This window comes from Chelonia mydas, chromosome 10, assembly GCF_015237465.2.
Source record: "Chelonia mydas isolate rCheMyd1 chromosome 10, rCheMyd1.pri.v2, whole genome shotgun sequence".
NCBI classification, from domain to species: domain Eukaryota; kingdom Metazoa; phylum Chordata; order Testudines; family Cheloniidae; genus Chelonia; species Chelonia mydas.
In genome coordinates this window covers 57,665,183-57,684,230 of record NC_051250.2, presented here as the reverse complement: position 1 = coordinate 57,684,230, position 19,048 = coordinate 57,665,183, and the positions used below count along the sequence as shown (strand labels likewise).

The 19,048-nt window shown below is 43.1% G+C and overlaps 1 protein-coding gene across 3 annotated transcripts in view; it reads right to left on the bottom strand.

Annotated features, from left to right (window-relative positions):
* Positions 1-12,155: 12,155 nt before the first annotated feature.
* Positions 12,156-19,048, bottom strand: part of ALDH1A2 (aldehyde dehydrogenase 1 family member A2) — a 67,963-nt gene continuing 61,070 nt past the window's right edge. For all 3 annotated transcript variants that reach the window (XM_043524095.1, XM_037911444.2, XM_037911443.2), the window contains exons 11-13: positions 18,639-18,796; positions 17,502-17,576; positions 12,156-12,784 (exon numbers count right to left, since the gene is read on the bottom strand). In XM_043524095.1, the coding sequence (XP_043380030.1) occupies positions 12,712-12,784; positions 17,502-17,576; positions 18,639-18,796 (306 nt within the window). In that variant the 3' untranslated portion in view covers positions 12,156-12,711. The remainder of the gene's footprint in view (positions 12,785-17,501; positions 17,577-18,638; positions 18,797-19,048) is intronic.

Below are 19,048 nucleotides of genomic sequence, written 5' to 3'. Positions count from 1 at the left end.
ACCTAGGGTAAATTATTTAATCTCTGGTTTCAGAGTAACAGCCGTGTTAGTCTGTATTCGCAAAAAGAAAAGGAGGACTTGTGGCACCTTAGAGACTAACCAATTTATTTGAGCATGAGCTTTCGTGAGCTACAGCTCACTTCATCGGATGCATGCTGTGGAAATCGCACAAGACATTTTATACACAGACACCATGAAACAATGCCTCCTCCCACCCCACTCTCCTGCTGGTAATAGCTTATCTAAAGTGATCATCAAGTTGGGCCATTTCCAGCACAAATCCAGGTTTTCTCATCCTCCGCCCTCCCACAAACAAACTCACTCTCTTGCTGGTAATAGCCCATCCAAAGTGACCACTGTCTTCACAATGCATATGATAATCAATGTGGGCCATTTCCTGCAGAAATCCAGGTTCTCTCACCCCCTCACCCCCCTTCAAAAACCACACACACAAACTCACTCTCCTGCTGGTAATAGCCTATCCAAAGTGACCACTCTCCCTACAACCAGCATGAAAATCAAAGTAGGCCATTTCCAGCACAAATCCAGGTTTTCTCACTCCCCCACCCCCATACTCACACAAACTCACTCTCCTGCTGGTAATAGCTCATCCGAAGTGACCACTCCCCCTACAAAGTGCATGATAATCAAGGTGGGCCATTTCCAGCACAAATCCAGGTTTTCTCACCCCCCCCCCCCCCCAACACACACACACAAACTCACTCTCCTGCTGGCAATAGCTCATCCAAACTGACCACTCTCCCCACACTGTGCATGGCAATCAAGGTGGGCCACTTCCAGCATAAATCCAAGTTTAACCAGAACGTCTGGGGGAGGGAGGAAAAAACAAGGGGAAATAATCTCTCTGGCCCAGATCCTCAAAAATATTTAGGTGACAAAGGGCATGTCTACACTAGAAAGGTAAGTCGCCCAATATTAGGCTGACTCACAGTCTCCACAGTCCACACTACCTCCTTGGGTCAGTGGTGTGTGTCCACACCAGGAGCGCTTCCACCAACCTAACTTTGGGGAGCTGAGAGCTCAGTCTCTCAACTCCATTGGCGGCTCCTGACAGGCTGCTCCCCCATTCTGGTTCCTGTTCACAACCAGGAATGGGGGGAAGCCACCGGGGCTGCTCACCTGCCCATTCCTCACCAGGAGCAGGGGGAAGCCACCCAGAGCTTCTCACCCAGTAGGGAGCGGGGTCCAGCTCCTGCCGTGAAACTGACGAGAGCCAACAGCCAATATAAGGATCACAGTGTCTACACAGACATTGTGTCACCCTAACTACACGAACATAAGCCTTACGCCTCTCATGGAGGTGGAGTTATTGTGTTGGTGTAGTACACTGGCGGCATGGGGGGTGGGTGGAGCCCCCCTTTGTGGAGGCTAGCCCCCGGCTCCATCCCTTCTGCCCACCCCCCCGCCCCAGGCCGGAGCCCCACGGCTCCCCACCCCATTGCAGCTAGAGCCCCGAGACCCCCTGCCTGCCCATGGCCGGAGCAACAAGCACCGCCTGCTACGAGCCTGCCCCCTCGGCTGGAGGAGCCCTGGGCTGGCTGGAGGCCCGAGGGCCCTTGCCCGGAGGAGCCCCAGGCTGGCCAGAGCCCCAGGCGCCGAGCCCCCATCCCCTGACCTGCCCGGAGGAGCCCTGGCCGAGCCCCCCAGCACTTTCCCGGAGGAGCCCTGAGCCAGCCACAGCAGCACCTCCCCTCCCCAGACTCCAAGCCGCCCAGGAAAAGCCGCAGCATGACAGCGTCTCTTCCTGGAGAAGAACCTGAGCTATGTAGGTTCTGGGGCAGCTGAGGAGGCAGTATCCACTACTCAGCTTCCTGAGTTGATCAGTAATCTCTCTGGAGTCCAGGGAGATTACTGGTGAACCCCAGAAGCTGAATCTCATGCCTCCTATGCCGCCCTGGAACCTGCATGGGGCATAATGAAGCAAAACTTCCCCCGCCAAACCTGCAACTGGGCATCCAGTGGCAGCAGCAGCACCAGGGGAGGCAATAGCAGAGCCTCCTCTGGCCTATTATACCCACTGCCCATGATTGGTGGGAGGAAGGCTGTAGTGTAGACACTGACATAATTAGGTTGATGTAAGCTGCCTTATGTCAACCTAATTGTGTAGTGTAGACCAGCCCTAACTTCTATGGATTTCAATGGGAGTTAGGTGCCTAAATACCTTTGAGGAGCTGGGCCTTAGTTTCCCATCTGTAAAATGGGGGTAATAATATTTCCTTGCCTATTTAGCTTATATGCTCTTCGATGCATGGACTATTTCTACTATGTTTTAGAGAACCTAGCACAATGGGGCCCAGTCTTTGGTGGGCCTTTAGGTACTACCCTAATACAAATAATTCATAGCTAATTCATGCATTTTATATGCTCTGAAGGACATGAGAGCATAAAACATAGACAGAGATACTGCAAAAGAGAGAAAAAAAGTCATCCATTCAGATAAATTGTAGGTGAATTAATTCCATTTCATTAGAACTGTTTTGAAACAACCATTTGTTTCATAGGTTGACTGCTTCTGTGCTAGTAAACTTGTAATTAGTTCTGTTACTTCTCTTTCTGGACAGTGATAAAAATATTTGTGGAATCACAGGCCACACTAGCTAGAGAAGTGCCCAGCTCAGGATCTGCACACCCTTGAATACTGGGGAAAGTTCCAATCCAGATCTGGACTTCATGAGTGGCCCTTACACAGATAGTTGGCTGAACCAAATCCCCAGCTCTGAACACTCTCAAACTGTGGAAATTTTGGAGCTAGATCTAGATTGTGCAGCTTGGGTTTTTAATATAAAAACATAATATAAAATGTTTTCATCAATAGTCTTCAGGTTGAATTTGATTTATCAGGTTCTTCACTGAATCAGCAGCATCTGCACATTGCTCAGCTAATAACATCAGCAGAGAGATGGTGTGTGACTCAAGATAATGTAAACAAGCATGTCTTCCAGAACTTTAATCAGCTTCAAAAACCGGGAAAAGTTGGATTGTGTGTGGAAATCTAGCCAGTCTTTTGGGTGGTTATTTTTAAAGGTTACAACAATATTTTTGAACAATGTGTTGTGATAGTAGCTCCTTCACCACTGTCTAATTTCCTGGCAAGGATAGATGACAACGTCTGACGCTTGATAGCTATAACTGGAAAAAAATGGCAAGCTGGAACAGTCATTTCCAGTGTATTAATGTGTGAATTTTTAGTGGCGCAAAACCGTGGTTTACTGAACTCTGGTGAACTGAAACTCTCTTCACGGAAGCTCTGTTATGTTCCCCAGCCTCATTCTGTCTGTTCACTGAGTTCCAAGTTCCCCAAACCCAGAGTGCAAAGAGGAGCAGTTGACCAGTTTGCCCAAAGTTGACTGGCCAAGGAGGGTGCTCAGCACTAGAGCTGGGCAGGAAATGGTTTTCCTTGCCCAGAAATACTTTTGAGAGTTTGAAAGTTTTTCCCATTTTGAACTTGGATGGAAAGGCTATCGTGAACATATTCATGAACTGAAAAAATGAAGTGTTTAGTTTCAGTAATTTAAAAACATTTTGTTTGAATGTTGATGGGTTTTTTTCAACTTTTTAAAGGCCCATTAGCTTAAATTTCAAAACATACAGTTATTTAGAACCAGAACCAGAAAAATTGACTTTTTTCCCTTTGAAAAAAGTCAGAATAAAAAACTTTGGATAACTTTGCAAAAAAAATTCTCAACATTATTGCTTTAATTGGGAAATTCGTCAAAACCACAACCCTGGTTTGTCAACAGCTTCAGTCTTGACAAATCAACACTTTTCTTCAAAAACTTTTCATCAAAAAATTCCCAACCAGCTCTATTCACCACTTTGCCTGAGGCTAACAGGCAGAAAAAGATGCTAGCGGTGACAGTCTGCACTCTGGAGTTAAGCATCTGCTAAAATTCTTTGCTGAATAGGGATGGATTTAATCATGCTTCAGATTAAGCATGCACCTAGGTGCTTTGCAAAACTGGGGCCTCCAGGCTAGCACAACTTTGTATGTGCTGTTGCAATATGTAAACTAGCTAAAGTTGTTACGGAACATGGCTCTGAGCAAGTATCTGTTGAGCACAAGCACAAGAAGAAGAAATTGTTGAACAGAGAACAGAGAAAAATAATCTTTAAAAATGAACATTAGGAAAAAAGGGGAAAAAAATCCATTTTCTTCCAGAAACCATGAAAACAAGGTACTGGGAAACCAGCCATCAGTTTGTTTTTCTTTGTGAGTATCTGGCTGTCTAGGCACACCATTCAGATCATAGCATGCAGACTGGCTGCGTTAGTGTTTGTGTTACTTAATACCGTGTCAAAAAGTTGCTTAAAAATAATTGATGCTACTGATGAAGTAAAAGTTTTGTGCTGTGTTTACAAAATGCTGAGATTACAGCGTTTGAGATGACATTGTTTTGTTGCTGCTATGCTGCATTACACGCACAAAAAGGAAACATGTAACATTAAGGGTAACTATATTTGTTTTATTCCCATTTTTTAAGAAATACAAGCACAGTGAAGGCTCTTGAACCTGGTAGAGTCCCCAAGCCGCTAGTAACTTGAAACATAATGTCCCCAGCAAGCATTTGGGGCTAGAGTCTACAGTCCTTAATCGGAGTTCTGGCTGAATAAGGATGGGGCCCTGAGTGTTTGAAGCTGCACATTATAAGGCTAACTGGTAATTACTCTTCCCAGAGTGGCCATTGTAAAAACAGAGCATGCCGCAATTTGTTGCTGTTTTACCGAGGAGCACAACTGAGACACCCTCAGTGCCAAAAACCCTGAGGAAGAGCTCAGGATGTTCGGTTTTCAAACTTAAACCACCCACAAGCCCAGCCTTTTATCATAGCTAGTACCCAGCCTTGGGTTGCCAACTTTCTAATCACACAAAACCGAACACCCTTGTCATGCCCCCTGCCTGCCCTTCCCCGAGGCCCCGCCTCTGCCCCACTGCTTCTCCGAGGGCCCACTCCCTGCTCACTCCGTTCCTCATCACTGTGTCGGTCGCTCTCCCCCACCCTCACTTACTTTCACGGGGCTGGGGCGGAGGGTCGGGGTGCGGAAGGGGGTGGGGTGAGGGCTCCGGGTGCATGCTCCAGGGTGAGGCCGGAGATGAGGGGTTTCGGGTGCAGAAGGGGACTTCGGGCTGGAGCCAAGGGGTTCGGAGTGCAGGAAGGAGCTCAGGGCTGGGGCAGGGGGTTGGGGTGCGGGAGGAGGTGCAGGCTCCATCTGGGGGCATGCACTCTGGGATGGGGATGGCAATGAGCGGTTTGGGTGCAGAAGGGGGCTCAGGGCTGGGGGCAAGGGGTGTGGGCTCTGAGAGGGCTTTAGGGTGTGGGAGGGGGTTCTGATCTAGGCAAGGGGTGGGGGTGCATGAGGGAGTTCAGGGTGCGGTCTCTGGCTGGGCAGCGTTCACCTCAGGCGGCTGAAGCATGTCCGGAGGGGCTAAGGGGCTCTGTGCGCTGCCCGTGACTGTAGGCGCCGTCCCTGCAGGCACCACCTGCCTTACCCCGCTGCGTTGCCGACTGGACTTTTAGCAGCTCGGTCCTTTTCGACAGGGCATTCCAGATGAAAACCAGATGCCTGGCAACCCTAAACCAGCCTGTCTGTATTAAGGTGTGACATCTAGTGCACCTGAATAGGAAATTATCTTAAAACATTTGGCCCACAATGTTAGATTTCAAGCCACAGCCCATGCTGATTGGCATGGGGTCAGGAGATGGCATGCTTAAGAATATGCTTCAGGACCTGTCTTTCTGACTGGGGAGGGAGGGCTGGGTTCTAGCTGCACAGTTCCCAGTACAACATTCTGAAGCAAGGGGCACTTGGGAGATTTGGAAAGGCCTTCTGAGAGCTCAGGGGGAGAAGAGAGCAAATTCCCATAAATCCTCTGGTACCAGTGGCACTCCTGCTGCTTTTCTCAAAATGGAGGCTTGCTTGGCAAAAGAGGTTTCTCCTTGGAAGGTGACTGCAGTGAGGGCAGGACCTGTGTAGAGCCAAAGTCAGACAGCGACCTGTCATGGAGAGAGTTTTTAATGCGACATTGGGGCAGACGCCACTCCTGGAATAATAGGTTCCATGCAATACTGGTAGATGATATTCATGTGGATGATATTAGAAGCATAACTCTGTGAATGGAGAGACTGTTAACCTTCTGTGGAGAGCGCTATACATTGCTCCCAAATTAGATTGCAAGACTAGCTATAAACAGTATTTGGACATAATTACTGATGATTGTAGAGAAATATGGCTGAAGGCTAAGTGGTGTCTCTGCTAGACCTTTGTGTGTCTTTAGTGTCTGAGAGTAGACATAATTGGCAACGTGATTATTCCGCCAGCTGTCATGGCCTGGGTTAGTTGTACATCAGTTTATTATCAAACTATGCCTAAAAGCCCTTTTCGTGCAGTAAGCAGAAAAGAGCAGCATTTTAACTGTGTGCCCCAGTTCAGTGTCTGGCCCAACAGATACAATGCAAATGCTCCGGTCATAGTCCTCAAAATGTAATTTCCTGAAAGTAAAATGTTTGTTTTACAATTCCCTGCTATCCTCTCTTCATCTAAAACTTACACTGAACCTTTGTGAGATTCAAATAACCATGGCTAACTTTCTATGTATTCTTGATTATTATTTGCCACACTATGTAGTTCTGGGTTACATTTGGGAATGGAACAAAAGTGCCAAAAGAGTGAGAGAGCGGGTATGTCTGTGATATTTTGGTCCAACGCAAAGCGGGAAGTAGCAGAAACCTCCCGAGAAATCCTGCTCTCATGAGAATTCCAGCCCCATCTTGTAGACTCAATTGGATCAAACAAAACACGGGGAGGCGCACCCACTGCCACCTTTTCCATTTGCTGGGGGAGTCACTGGAATCCGTTTTGTTTTAGTTTTGTAGAGCAGCGGATCTGTCGTGCTGCACGCAACTGTCTTTCTGGTTTCGACTGCTGTCTGAAATCTGAACACAGATGTGCACTATTCCAAACAGCAGGAAAAGCCACAAAAGAAATGAGTTGCTGTAAGCACGTTTGGCAATAACGCCAGGCTATTGGCAGGGGTAAAGGACGGTGGCTAAGCAAGGTCTTTAAAAATGGTTAAATTTTGAGTGTGTGTGTTTTCTTGATACTTTAAAAGGATCTCACATTTAAATTTAACGTGGCCACTACAGCTAGGTTATTGGTTCCAGCTTTGTTACATAGATAAATGGCCAAAGGAAACATTATCCAAACAGTTCCACTTCAAAGGCAAAAATGACAAGCTTAGCGGAACTTGCAGTACTTTAAATCTGGCCGGTAACCAAGTGAAAAGTGTAAAATATACATGTTTAGGAAGTAGGACACATGCCGTTCCACACAGGCCTTTCCCATGCTCTTAGAGCAGGCCAGCTTCATTTGATGTGCAAATGCATGATGTGCGAGCTATCCTGGCAACACACTGCCTGCCAGCAGCACAAACACTCTTTTGGAACGCTGCAGCAGGCGACGCGCACAGCAATTCCTGCCTGGTGGGGTTGTCTATTGCGAAACCCAGGTTTATTTAGCAGGCCCCATTAGGGAGGCTGTGCACATGAAACCCACCCTCAAAAGAGCAAAATCCTCAATAGTATTTTTAATTAACAGCAAACAGGAAAGTTACAACAACATTCTGGGAACTATGTTAGTAATACAAACTTCATTTATCCTTTACCCACCCAGAACGTCTCCAGCAAGAACCCTGGGGCATTACAGCTAGTGTCACAACTAAGGCCCCAGCATAACAGAAACAATGTGTTTGGAAACAGCCGCTGAAATGTGGACAAGTATTTTTCTTTTGCTTGGCAGCGCCCAAGTTACAGCCTCACATGGGAGAAGCTGATCATAATATAATGCACAGGGTATTTTTGTATCACTTAACTTTTGATTAACATGTTACATAACCCTACAAATAAAAATGTAAATGCCGGATACAAAGATGCTGTAAATAGTGGTCCCGGTTCTTCACTCAGGCCAACTTTACATCAGTGACTTTAATGGCTGTATACAGCTGTAAGTCCAAAGTGCTGGTAGTCAGACTAAATCATTCCTACCTAGACCCCCCATATGCACCATGTAATTCCTCTCCCTCTCCCTTTACAGTGGTTACGTCCTTCAAGTATTAATTCATGGTTTTATGTCTGTCACGCGAAACATATTTAGCTTTTCTACAAAAAAACTTTCTCCATATGGTTTTTTCCCCTCTCTAATGCCCCCCCCTTCATCGCTCAGGAGACCTGTTCCCAACTTGGCCACTGATCTGCTGCATTGCCCTTAGGGCGGTCACTTCATCTTGCTGTGCCACCATTTCCCCTTTACCTATTTAAGCTGTTTGGGACAGGGACTGTCTTCGTATGTATATAGACTGTATCTAGCACTAACAGTGCACTATGAAAAGTGTCAGCTCCATTAAAATATTATCACCGCCCAGTTAGTGTGTGTGGAAGCCCCACGGGGGGGAGTATGCGTGCCTCATCTTCTAGCCGCCTCCCAAAGATCTGCGCATGGAAATGCCAAAATCATTGCCAAACTCTGACTGCGCATCTTTTAAAACTAAGCATTTCTGCAGTATATTATGCGTGGCAATGTGTTTACTCTCACTGTTCTGGCAGGCATCGGTGCTCATTTAGCATTTGTTAGTTTAGCTTGTGTTAATTAAGGAATACATGGACTGGATTCTTCACACAGTGATGGTGAATGGCAACACTTCCATTGGTGTCAGTGCTACAGCATTGGGCTCTACTCTATTTTTCTTTACACGGACTTTCTATTGTTTGTGTGAGCAATTTGTGGCTGCATAGTGCAGTCAGAACACTGCTGTAGTTAGCTTAACAGAACACACATCAATACTGAGATACACTGGAAAGTGTTGATTGTCCAGATGTATGTCCATGGGGAATTATTGCCTGTTACCTACTGAAGCAAGTGGAAATGAAGGCCTGAAACATTTAAAAACATTCCTGATTCCCAGGATTTGTCAATAACTGCGTCCTTTTCTCTTGTATTGCAAGTTAGTTGCTAGTCCAATAAAGTATCAGGGGGTAGCCGTGTTAGTCTGTATCCACAAGGATTCCAGTGGCACCTTAAAGACTAACAGATTTATTTGGGCATAAGCTTTTGTGGGTAAAAAACCCCACTTCTTCCCCTTCCCCACCAAATGGTCACTCTTTTCCTGTCCTATTAGAGGTTCCCTATGTATAGTGGTCGTCTTTAAAAATGTGTTTAAATAAATCACATTACCCCAGTATTTTCTGTTTAGTCTCAGTATTCTCAGTTGTTAGGGGTGGAAGGCTTAGATTTTTATTGCTCAGTGTCAGGAAACGTCAGTTTCTCCGTACACACACAAATTGAAAAAAATATTTCCATTGATCATGATAAAAATTTACAGCTAGGTAGAGAAAGAAAAATGCTGCTTGCAAACTTATTAGCATTTGAGTTAAGGATAACTGTTGATATGTGAGGTTGACAATTTGTGTTTTACCAGTTAAAGTTTTAAAGTTGTTGAATCTCAATATCTATTGTGAGATTAAGTAATTATTGTCTGACCTCCTCCCTGGAATTTCCCACAACTGGGAAAATTTAAATTGATTAAAAAGCTTAAACATTGATATTGTCCATCAAAATTATTTAAAAAAATTGAATTCTACCAAGCCAAGGGATAGGAAATAGTGATGTAACCATATCTATTTTATCCTATCAAATAGGCAATTTTTCAAAAGATGAGCAATGCTCTGGGCCATGAAAATATGTGTGGAATTTAAGGGATTGTCCAATCGTTTGTGGGGGAGTTGTACATACCATAGAATGCAAATCTACTGCTTGTGAAGTGCCTTGACATTCAAACTGCCCCTTTGGCTTGAGAGACTAAAGGCCAGTGTAATATCAGTCCATAAGTGATCGTGGTGTTAATTTATTTGTATCTGTGACTCATTGGTGGGGAAAGTAAAGTCATCATCCTTTTTGTTTAAAACTTTATCCAAAACTCAAGCTGCGATGCAACAGTTTGCAAGGATGCCCCACTGCTTCAAATGATTTCAGCCCGTCACCGATAGCTAAACTTTATGAGCACAGAGGGCGAGGATGAACTTTGGCGGTGACCTGGATCCACAATTCACAGGGTTTTTTTTCCATACAGCTGCAATAATATTCCAAAAAACATAATTGGCCATTTACTTCATTCACTTTTGCAAATGAAAATAAAGCTACTGTGAGAGCAGCCCCTTCACTAACGTAATGCTTTTTCCCCCCCGGCTCCATCAACAACAAAAAACTCTCGCAGGCTGCAAAATCTTTCTCGAAACCTTTTTAATGGAAAACTTCATAGAAAATATTTCATATCCTTTTACTTTTTTTTAATAACATAACTATATACATGATAAACTGTAACAAAGACTTGCAGGGATTGGAAAAAAATGTTTTGTTGACTACATGCATATGGTACATTGTTCAAAAAAAGATTTTCACAAACTCATGTACATCAAATGTAGCAACAGTGACAAAAGCTGGGGGGGAAATGTCAGCTGTATATTATTTACCTGAATTTAATTGAAATAACACGGAGACATACAAAACACACAAATAATACAGAAGAATACACAATATAAATGCTTATTGCTAGCACAGGTTTCTTTTCTTTTTTTTGTTTTGTTTTTAAGTAAATAGCAGAAAAGAAATAAAACCTCCCTTTTCACATTTTATACTGCAGTTAAAAAGATAACTAATTTGTTATTTGCTGTATGTTTATTTTACTCTGGTATACACTACAGTAGGAGTACATGACCTTCACATGTAACAACTCAGGAATACTGGGTTTCAGCTCTGTTTGTGAATGTACTGTCACTTGTGAATAACAGCATGTTACATAGTACTTAAAAACAAACACAGGAAATGGCATGAGTTATAAATACAAAATGCTTTTGGGGCTCAGTGCCAGAAGGTGGTGGGCGCTTGGGTCCTGATGCACCAAAGCATTTAGGGACAGGCTTAACTTCACGCACAGGAGTATCCCTCTGAAATCAGTTCGTAAAAATTAAGCAAGTGCCTAAATGATTTGCTGGATTGGGCCCAGAGCGCTCAGCAGCTTGGCCTATGGAGCCTATGGTTAGGAAACAAACTGTTAAACACATGAGGCTATAATTCTGTCCTTACCCTCCACATAATGTAGCTACAGTAGGATATTTACTGTACTTTTAAATAAATGTTGTTATAAAACACCCCTCCTCCCCCCCAACTGGCACTTGAGTGTTATTCTGCAGCTGGAAAGAAGAAAAAGACAAAGACTCGTGAGTTTATGTTCAGTTTGTTAACTGGGAATCAGGAGGGATTCTGGAACCATCGGGTGTGGCAGTGTACTGTAAACGTCTCACTTTTAAATAGGCCTGCTCTTATTCTGGTGCAGTGTCAAAACAAACGTGGAATCAGTGAAAAGTCCAATCGCAGCAATTAAGCTCTTCCAGGGCTCACCAGCAGGGTGAGGACAGCAAGCCATCTTTTTGTAAAATCAAGCTTGTCGGGTGGGTTTTTCCAACGCTAATGAAAACATCACAATTTCCCAACGTGCCAAACTTGAAACATCTGCTATAATCACGAGTAGTTTGCTGGCCAAGGAGCCTGCAGTGTCAGACTATGCAGATATTTCATGGCGCGGGGGGGACGCTCAGCAAATAATGAAAGCTGAAATAGTTCTGTAAAGCCTTTGGGATCTCCTTCCCATCCAGCCATGCACTTGTGGGAGGATGGTAAAACTTTCTAAAAATCTTATTATAGGTACCAACTCACTTATAAGACATAAAATAACTGTTAAGATACACTATGAATATCAGACCATCTCTGTGTGTTCATGGAAACCAAACGTCAATGCTAACTAGAATCTTTCCAAATTTAGTAATCCATGCAATAAATTAGTCCCCCCCAGTCTAACCACTTCAAAACATCGTGCTGATTGCAAAGTTGCCAATGTACCATATTGGCTGGCTCCAATTCAAAACCGTTCACGTTTGGTTATTAAAGAATGTCAGTGATACTTGATCAGTTGTGTATGGCTAAAATGGTGTCCTCCAAATGAGATTTGTCGCAAAGCCTCGTATAAGAATATCAGCCCAATCCAGCCTTGTTTGAGAAGATGATTTTAAAACAACCTATCTTTTTTGCATATGTGTGCAAAGGATTGTTGTGTGTGTAACTAACAGATGTATAGTGGTACAGTTATTAAATAAAAAGAACAGGAGTACTTGTGGCACCTTAGAGACTAACCAATTTATTTGAGCATAAGCTTTCGTGAGCTACAGCTCACTTCATCGGATGCATCTGATGTGAAGTGAGCTGTAGCTCACGAAAGCTTATGCTCAAATAAATTGGTTAGTCTCTAAGGTGCCACAAGTACTCCTTTTCTTTTTGCGAATACAGACTAACACGGCTGTTACTCTGAAACCAGTTATTAAATAGTATCCAATTGCAATTTTAACTCTTGCTGCCTGATTTGGTTTAAAAATAAGGGTGGGGGGGGGAGTTCCCAGTGGAGCGCTATGAAATAATGCAGAGTCGGTTTGCATTTTGTATGCAATTATGTGCCTGGTACATATGTTGTAACTTAATATCTTAAATATATACTGCGTAACAACACTTTTTATTCCTGAGTGCTGGTCCCATAAGGAATATTGAGGGTGGCATCACATGTTGTTCTGCACAACATGCTCCTTCATCTTCTTAGGAATTCTTTTGAGGAATCTTTATTGTCACAGTTTTAACTTCAGAATATTCTCTCAATCCACATTCGCCCCTAGAAAACAAATTGCAGCCTATCAACTCATGTCAATTCATTAGTTCCTTATCCAGCCATAATACGTAGCAGAAGGTTATCTGATGAAGTCATGATATAACCTGAACACCAAAGCACAGTTTCATCACCATATTGTGTATTTAACACTGGATTAAAGTTCATTTTATCTTCTAAAACCATTGACTGTCAAGTCCCAGTTTGGGACAGGAGGACTATGGATGGCTCCAGGGTTTGGTAACGAGGTGTGGAGCCACTATAAATCCTGTCCAGGATAGTAGTGACTAGAAGCACTCACTGTCCATTGATGGAGCCATGCAAAATGAATTGATGGTCTCCATCCCTTCCAGGTCCTGGAGGAAAAATAGCCACATGCCAAGAACGAACAGCACAACTGGCACCTGTGTTAGCACTCTACAAAGAGAAGCCAAGGACTGAACGGCAGGAAAAACAGAACTCCTCATATCCCTAAACTAAAGCTGTGCTCAGCCCTGACCAGCCTGTCTTCTATCCCTGCTGGTTCCCGTCAGTGAGTGGGGAGGGTAGGTAGCAGCGGTTACAGAGGCTGAGACTGAGGAAATACCTAGCAGTAGGGACTTAGGGCATTGGTACATACTCCACTGCAGAGTTCAACCTACCCAGACTTCCAGCAGCCAGAAACCCTTTTAGCCCTGGCACAGTGCCACTTAAGTGAGCCTATAAGCTCTTAAAGGTTAGTTATTCTTATCCACCTGGGATTGGATACTGCTGGATACATCCACTACTTGGGAAATATGGAGGTTAAGCTATTGGTGTTGTCTTGGTTACTGAATAGATTTTTCTGTAACCGGCTCTGGCCCAGCTCCTCTTTTGGGCAATTCTGCTAAGTCTCTGGAGTGGATACTGCATGACTCTAATCCTTTTCTCTCTCAGGAACAGCTCGTTTCCTTTTATCTCCATACATTTGGGGTGACTGACAAGTCATTATTTGGTATTGGCATTGCAGTCATGCCTATAGGCTCTAATCAGGAATTGGGGCCCTTTTGTTGAGACAAAAAATAGGCTCTGGCCCTGAGAGTTTACAATCTAAGTACATGAGTTGATCATCTTTTCGGCCTCGATTGGTACTAGGAGTCTCACACATAGACTCCGCAGGCGTAGTGCCATGTCTCCCTGCAAGAGGCTGCACTGAGTTAATTTCCTTATTTGTAAGAATAAAACCTAAAGAATTCCTGTAACTGCACTTCCTGTGAGTTTGTTTGGCATTTGGAGCTTCCCTTCTTCCTTATGCAACAGTGCAGAATGTAATCCTAAATTGCACCAGTAAGAAAATTCCAGGGGGACTCTCCTGAACCCCCTTTTAATAAATGTTGCTTTCAAAACAGGGAGGGGGTTATTATTCAGAGGCTGTCCACTATAAAACCCCTGGGTATGCTCCTGATGTTGCATAGCCTGTTCTGAATTTACTTCCAAAGTGTACATTTTTACACACAAATGTTTCCCCGGGGGTAGACCCTTCTGACCTCCCTTTGGAGTGTTAATTCATTTGTGCAGAGATGTTGATATTTATCAGGTCATTCCACCCCACCTGCAGTTTTGAAACCCTTCCAACGTGCCTGTTGGCACAGTAAAGTTTACACCTGACTTAGCCAGTTGATATTTAACTTGGTCAGACTGATGTTTCAGTCAGCATTGTATGAATTAGTAGAAACTAAGTACAAGAAGGGAAATGAACTAATGAGAATTCTTCACAATTAAGTCTCACATTCAATTGGACAAACCCCCACAACTTGCAACAGAGAGTCCCCAGATTTGTCTTCCGCACAATGACCAAACCATTTATCAAACTTAGCTGAGCCACAGAGCCGTTCCCCAATGGCTCAGTAGAGGCTGTCACAGAGAGCTCCAGGGAGCTGAAGAACTAATGCTAATAAGTCACTCTGTGTGAAAATTTCTGCTTGATTCAGTAGGGCTGAAACTTGGCTCCAAACACCCTTTAGACACATTTTTGAGTCAATAGTTAACCCAGCCAATGTAGAATCTAGTGCCTTTATATACCACCAATTGCCAGCCGCTGTCTTGTTCTGGTCTAGCAAACAAAATAATGTTTTTTGGTGGGGGGGGAGGGATGTGTCTCAAACTCAAGGTGCTATGGGCCTTCACAATCTTTTTTTTTTTTCTTTCCTGTTTTGAACTTGAGAAGGTAGACAAATGTGAAGTGTCCTCGAGCTACTGGGTAGTTGATGCCCCTTTATAAGCTTATCTTGATTGTCCCTACCTCTAATATAGCCATACAGGAGAGTACGGAGCAGGAAGAAAGCCCCAGTGCATGGCCATGTGCAGGCCTAACCAGATCATAGTTCTAGGAACAAGGAGAGAGCTGCTGTTGCAATGCTTGCAGAGGGGAAATGGAGGAGTCAATGTGCAGAGCATCGTCAGAGCCATTATTCCATTCCCCTCTATCAGCTGGTCAGGTTTGAGGGGGGAAGTACGCTGCACTCCAAAAATGGGTGAAATAATGTATGCTCCCTCTCTCCCTCCCCCCAAGAACAAGAGACGACCAGGGAAGGAACTGTGCCCAAGGGAAATTCCTTCTTAGCTCCTTCTGAGCTGTACAGCGAGGCATTGCCTCCTACGCAGGACCAAGCTGAAAACCTCAATCTTCTAGACCTTACGGATTAACTCAATGATAAACAATGAACTTCCTTTGGGAAAGTTTGGACTGAAATCAGAAAGTCTTTCTTTGAGTCATTTTTAATTTAATATGGCCACACTAAATATGATGGGCCTGATTTTCATTTACAAGATGTCACCTTCACAGCACTCTGGCAGTGTAAAGGGGCCTTAATGGGAATGTAACTGTAACTTAAGACCACTTTAAGGCCTTTTTACACTTCCAGAGCATTGTAAAGGGGCAGCCTTAGTAGACAATAGACCTGAATCTCATATGTATATAAGGTCTGGTTCCTCACAGCTTTTTACTTTGTGTCATCAGGTACACCTGTGCAAAGTGAGTGTAAAACTGGTGTAGCAGACCTTAAATATTGATTTTCACACTTTCCTATCTATGAAAAAATAGCAGAAAAATCTAGGAAATGAAATGCAAAACCCAAATCAAACCTTGCTAATGCAACATTAAGGTAGCACAGTTATTACCTGACTCTAATATAATGTTAACTCAGTTGTGATGCACACATTATATGGCCTGTTTTTCTAGTTTGTGGTTTTCTAGTCCTATTTTTCTAATTAAATGTGTAGCTTACTACTGTTTATGTAGTAAAATATGTCCCATCAAACGTATGGATGCACAACATAGCAAATTAACATTGTTAGAACATTCACTGTTTTCATTCTCTGACTTTGTGATTTTAACATTGAAACCTTGACATTGCAGTAAAATATGTGTGTGTACATACACACAATGGACCCTGGTCAAAGGGATTCTTAAATGCCTAGAATGATAACTCACAGCAGAGTTATCATCAGGTGTCTTTTCATGGGGGAGACAAATATTATATCAGACCTTAACATTATTTTCTGTGGGAAAGATTTTCAAAGGCACAAATGGGAATCAAGCTGGCTTAACTACTCAGAGCTTTGAAAATTTTCACACCCTGTGTGATGTAATTAAGCTAACCTAAGCGGGGTTGAGAGGTGGTTGAGAGGTGAGATTTATTATGGTGATGGAAGAACCCCTGTCTACACTTCAGCGCTTCTGTGGCCCAGCTGCAGCATTTTCAGTGTAGGCACAGATATCCTGAGAACAGTATGACTGACTCATGAACGAGTTCTGCTAAGTGGTTCTTAACAAGGGAAGATATATCTGTGTGCATGGAACCCATTTTATGGACCAGGAGCTACTTCACCATATTTAGTTTGAAAGAGTTTGACCTTATTTTGATTTTACTGCTGAATGAGTAGTCAGCCAAAAGCTATTTTCAGGGATTAAATGGGACTTAAGTGGTTCATGTGCCCTCTGCACAGGAATTTGCCTGTTATACATATATATTAACAAATACATAATCAAATGTGCTGCATACACAATTGATAAAATATCTTGCTATTTCCATGAAGGTTTAATATTGGTAGGACGTTAAACTAGGTATGGAAGGAAGAGGATTAAGCGTGGGATTCCATTCCAAGAGATCTGCCATTTACTTCCAACTGGAATAGGAAGGAAGACAGATAGTCCATAACAGAAGGGGAATATTTTTTTAGGAAGTGTTAATAGAGTTGCCTTAGTGTGGACCTGATTTCATTTAACCTTGTTAAATCTGGAAGAGATAAATAGCACTTTAATTACATGCAGGTGGTCCAGTATTGGGAACTGTGGCAAACAACAGTGAAGACAGAAAAAAATAATACAAAGAGTTGCAGCTAGCGAGGCAAGCAATATGGCAGAAGAACAACAATATGGGAATCTTCTCAGAAAATTGCCAGTTAATATATCCAAGGAAAAATCTCCGGGATCAGGGAGATATTTGGAAACTTCCATTCTTTTTAGTAATGAGAAGACAGTCCCACTAAATCACCTTGCTGTTCCAAAATCTCCAAGGGAAAAATACTAGTGCCATACAAGCCAAATGTATATACAACCAAGAAACGAGTATCCCTGTCTTCTCATACCACGCTCATCAGTGTGGTACATGAGTATCTCTATCGTTTTCATTCTAAAAATTCACTAATATTTCCTTACTTGTATATCTGAGCAAAGTTTAGAAGGCAATAATATGATACTTACATTTCTCTCCCATTGCCAGACATTTTGAACCCTCCAAAAGGACTCTGGGCATTTAAGGCATTGTAACAATTTATCCTGTCAAAAGAAAAGGAGCTAATCTGGGTGCATTGTCAGTTATGTATTTGGGAATCCAGTTGGGAGGACTAAACTCATAGAAATAAGGATACTAGCCAACTATTTGTAGTAACTAAGTAATTTCAAACATATTAAAAGAAACATAAGCAGTTTATCTTTTAAAAGCGTAATCCTACTCCCAATGCAGACAATGACATAATTCCCATTTCGACAGGTTTCAGAGTAGCAGCTGTGTTAGTCTGTATTCGCAAAAAGAAAAGGAGTACTTGTGGTACCTTAGAGACTAACCAATTTATTTGAGCATAAGCTTTCGTGAGCTACAGCTCACTTCATTGGACGAAAGCTTATGCTCAAATAAATTTGTTAGTCTCTAAAGTGCCACAAGTACTCCTTTTATAATTCCCACTGTCTTCAAAAGGGAGCAGGGTCAGCCCCTTGGATGCTGACGGAAAAAGTTAAGTAGCTTGAATTCAGCTTCAGTAATGAACTGTTAATTTGTTAACAAACCTCAATGCCATCTTATAACACTTTGCTGTTAGATTTGAAATGGTCTTTTTCCACCTGATTTCCTCTGGGCTCTTTAGTTTATCCAGTCCTGACATATCAAATTACATGCTTTTGTTAACCCTCAGAAATGGAGTTTATCGGTCCCTAAGGATTAGGGACAATGGGTGCCTGTTGTTTTCTTGATGCATGTACTTTAACATCAGCAACTGCATTATTATTGGAGCATTCATCAGAAAAATCTAACAGAGTTTCTCCATTCTGAAAACAACACGGGACCTTATTATTATTTTATTAGGAGGATGATTATTATTTCCTATTATTTGTTTTCAGCGGTTCCTACCAGCATGCCAGCAGCTGAGTTTACAGTCTAAAGAAGATGGGTGAAGGGGCACAATATACAAGTAAAGTGGGCGGGATGATGACAAAATACTTTTACCTCTACAGTTAGTAGATATCTAGACTGGGCCTGGGAAAGGGTGGAAAACTAGGGTGGAACAATGGTGAGTCAAACCCCTTATCTCCAACAGCAGGAATGCATGGTGACTGCTGCCTTACCAGACTGTCCCAGCTTGCATTGCTGATGAGACTGTCAGGGCCTTGTTTATGTCATTTGTAAAGACAGCAGCTACCAGTCCAAAATCTGAATTGTTGGCTCTCTCTATAACTTCATCCATGGTTTTAAATCTCAGTATTTCTTGAACAGGCCCAAAGATCTGCAACAGAGATTAATGGTTAATTTGTAAAACAGCCTTGGGATAAAAATCCCCATTTTTTTCCAGCTGTCTCCCTTTTCCTGTTTTACTCTTTACCAATTCCTAAAGGAATATTAGCGGCACCAGCTCCCTGCAAAACTGTGTGAGCTTTCCCAAAGCAGAGCCCTAGGAAGAGCAGCCACTCAATGAAGCCCATCCACTTCCTTTTCTCAGCTCTGGAACTCGGCTAACTAAGACAGATTCTTTACCCAA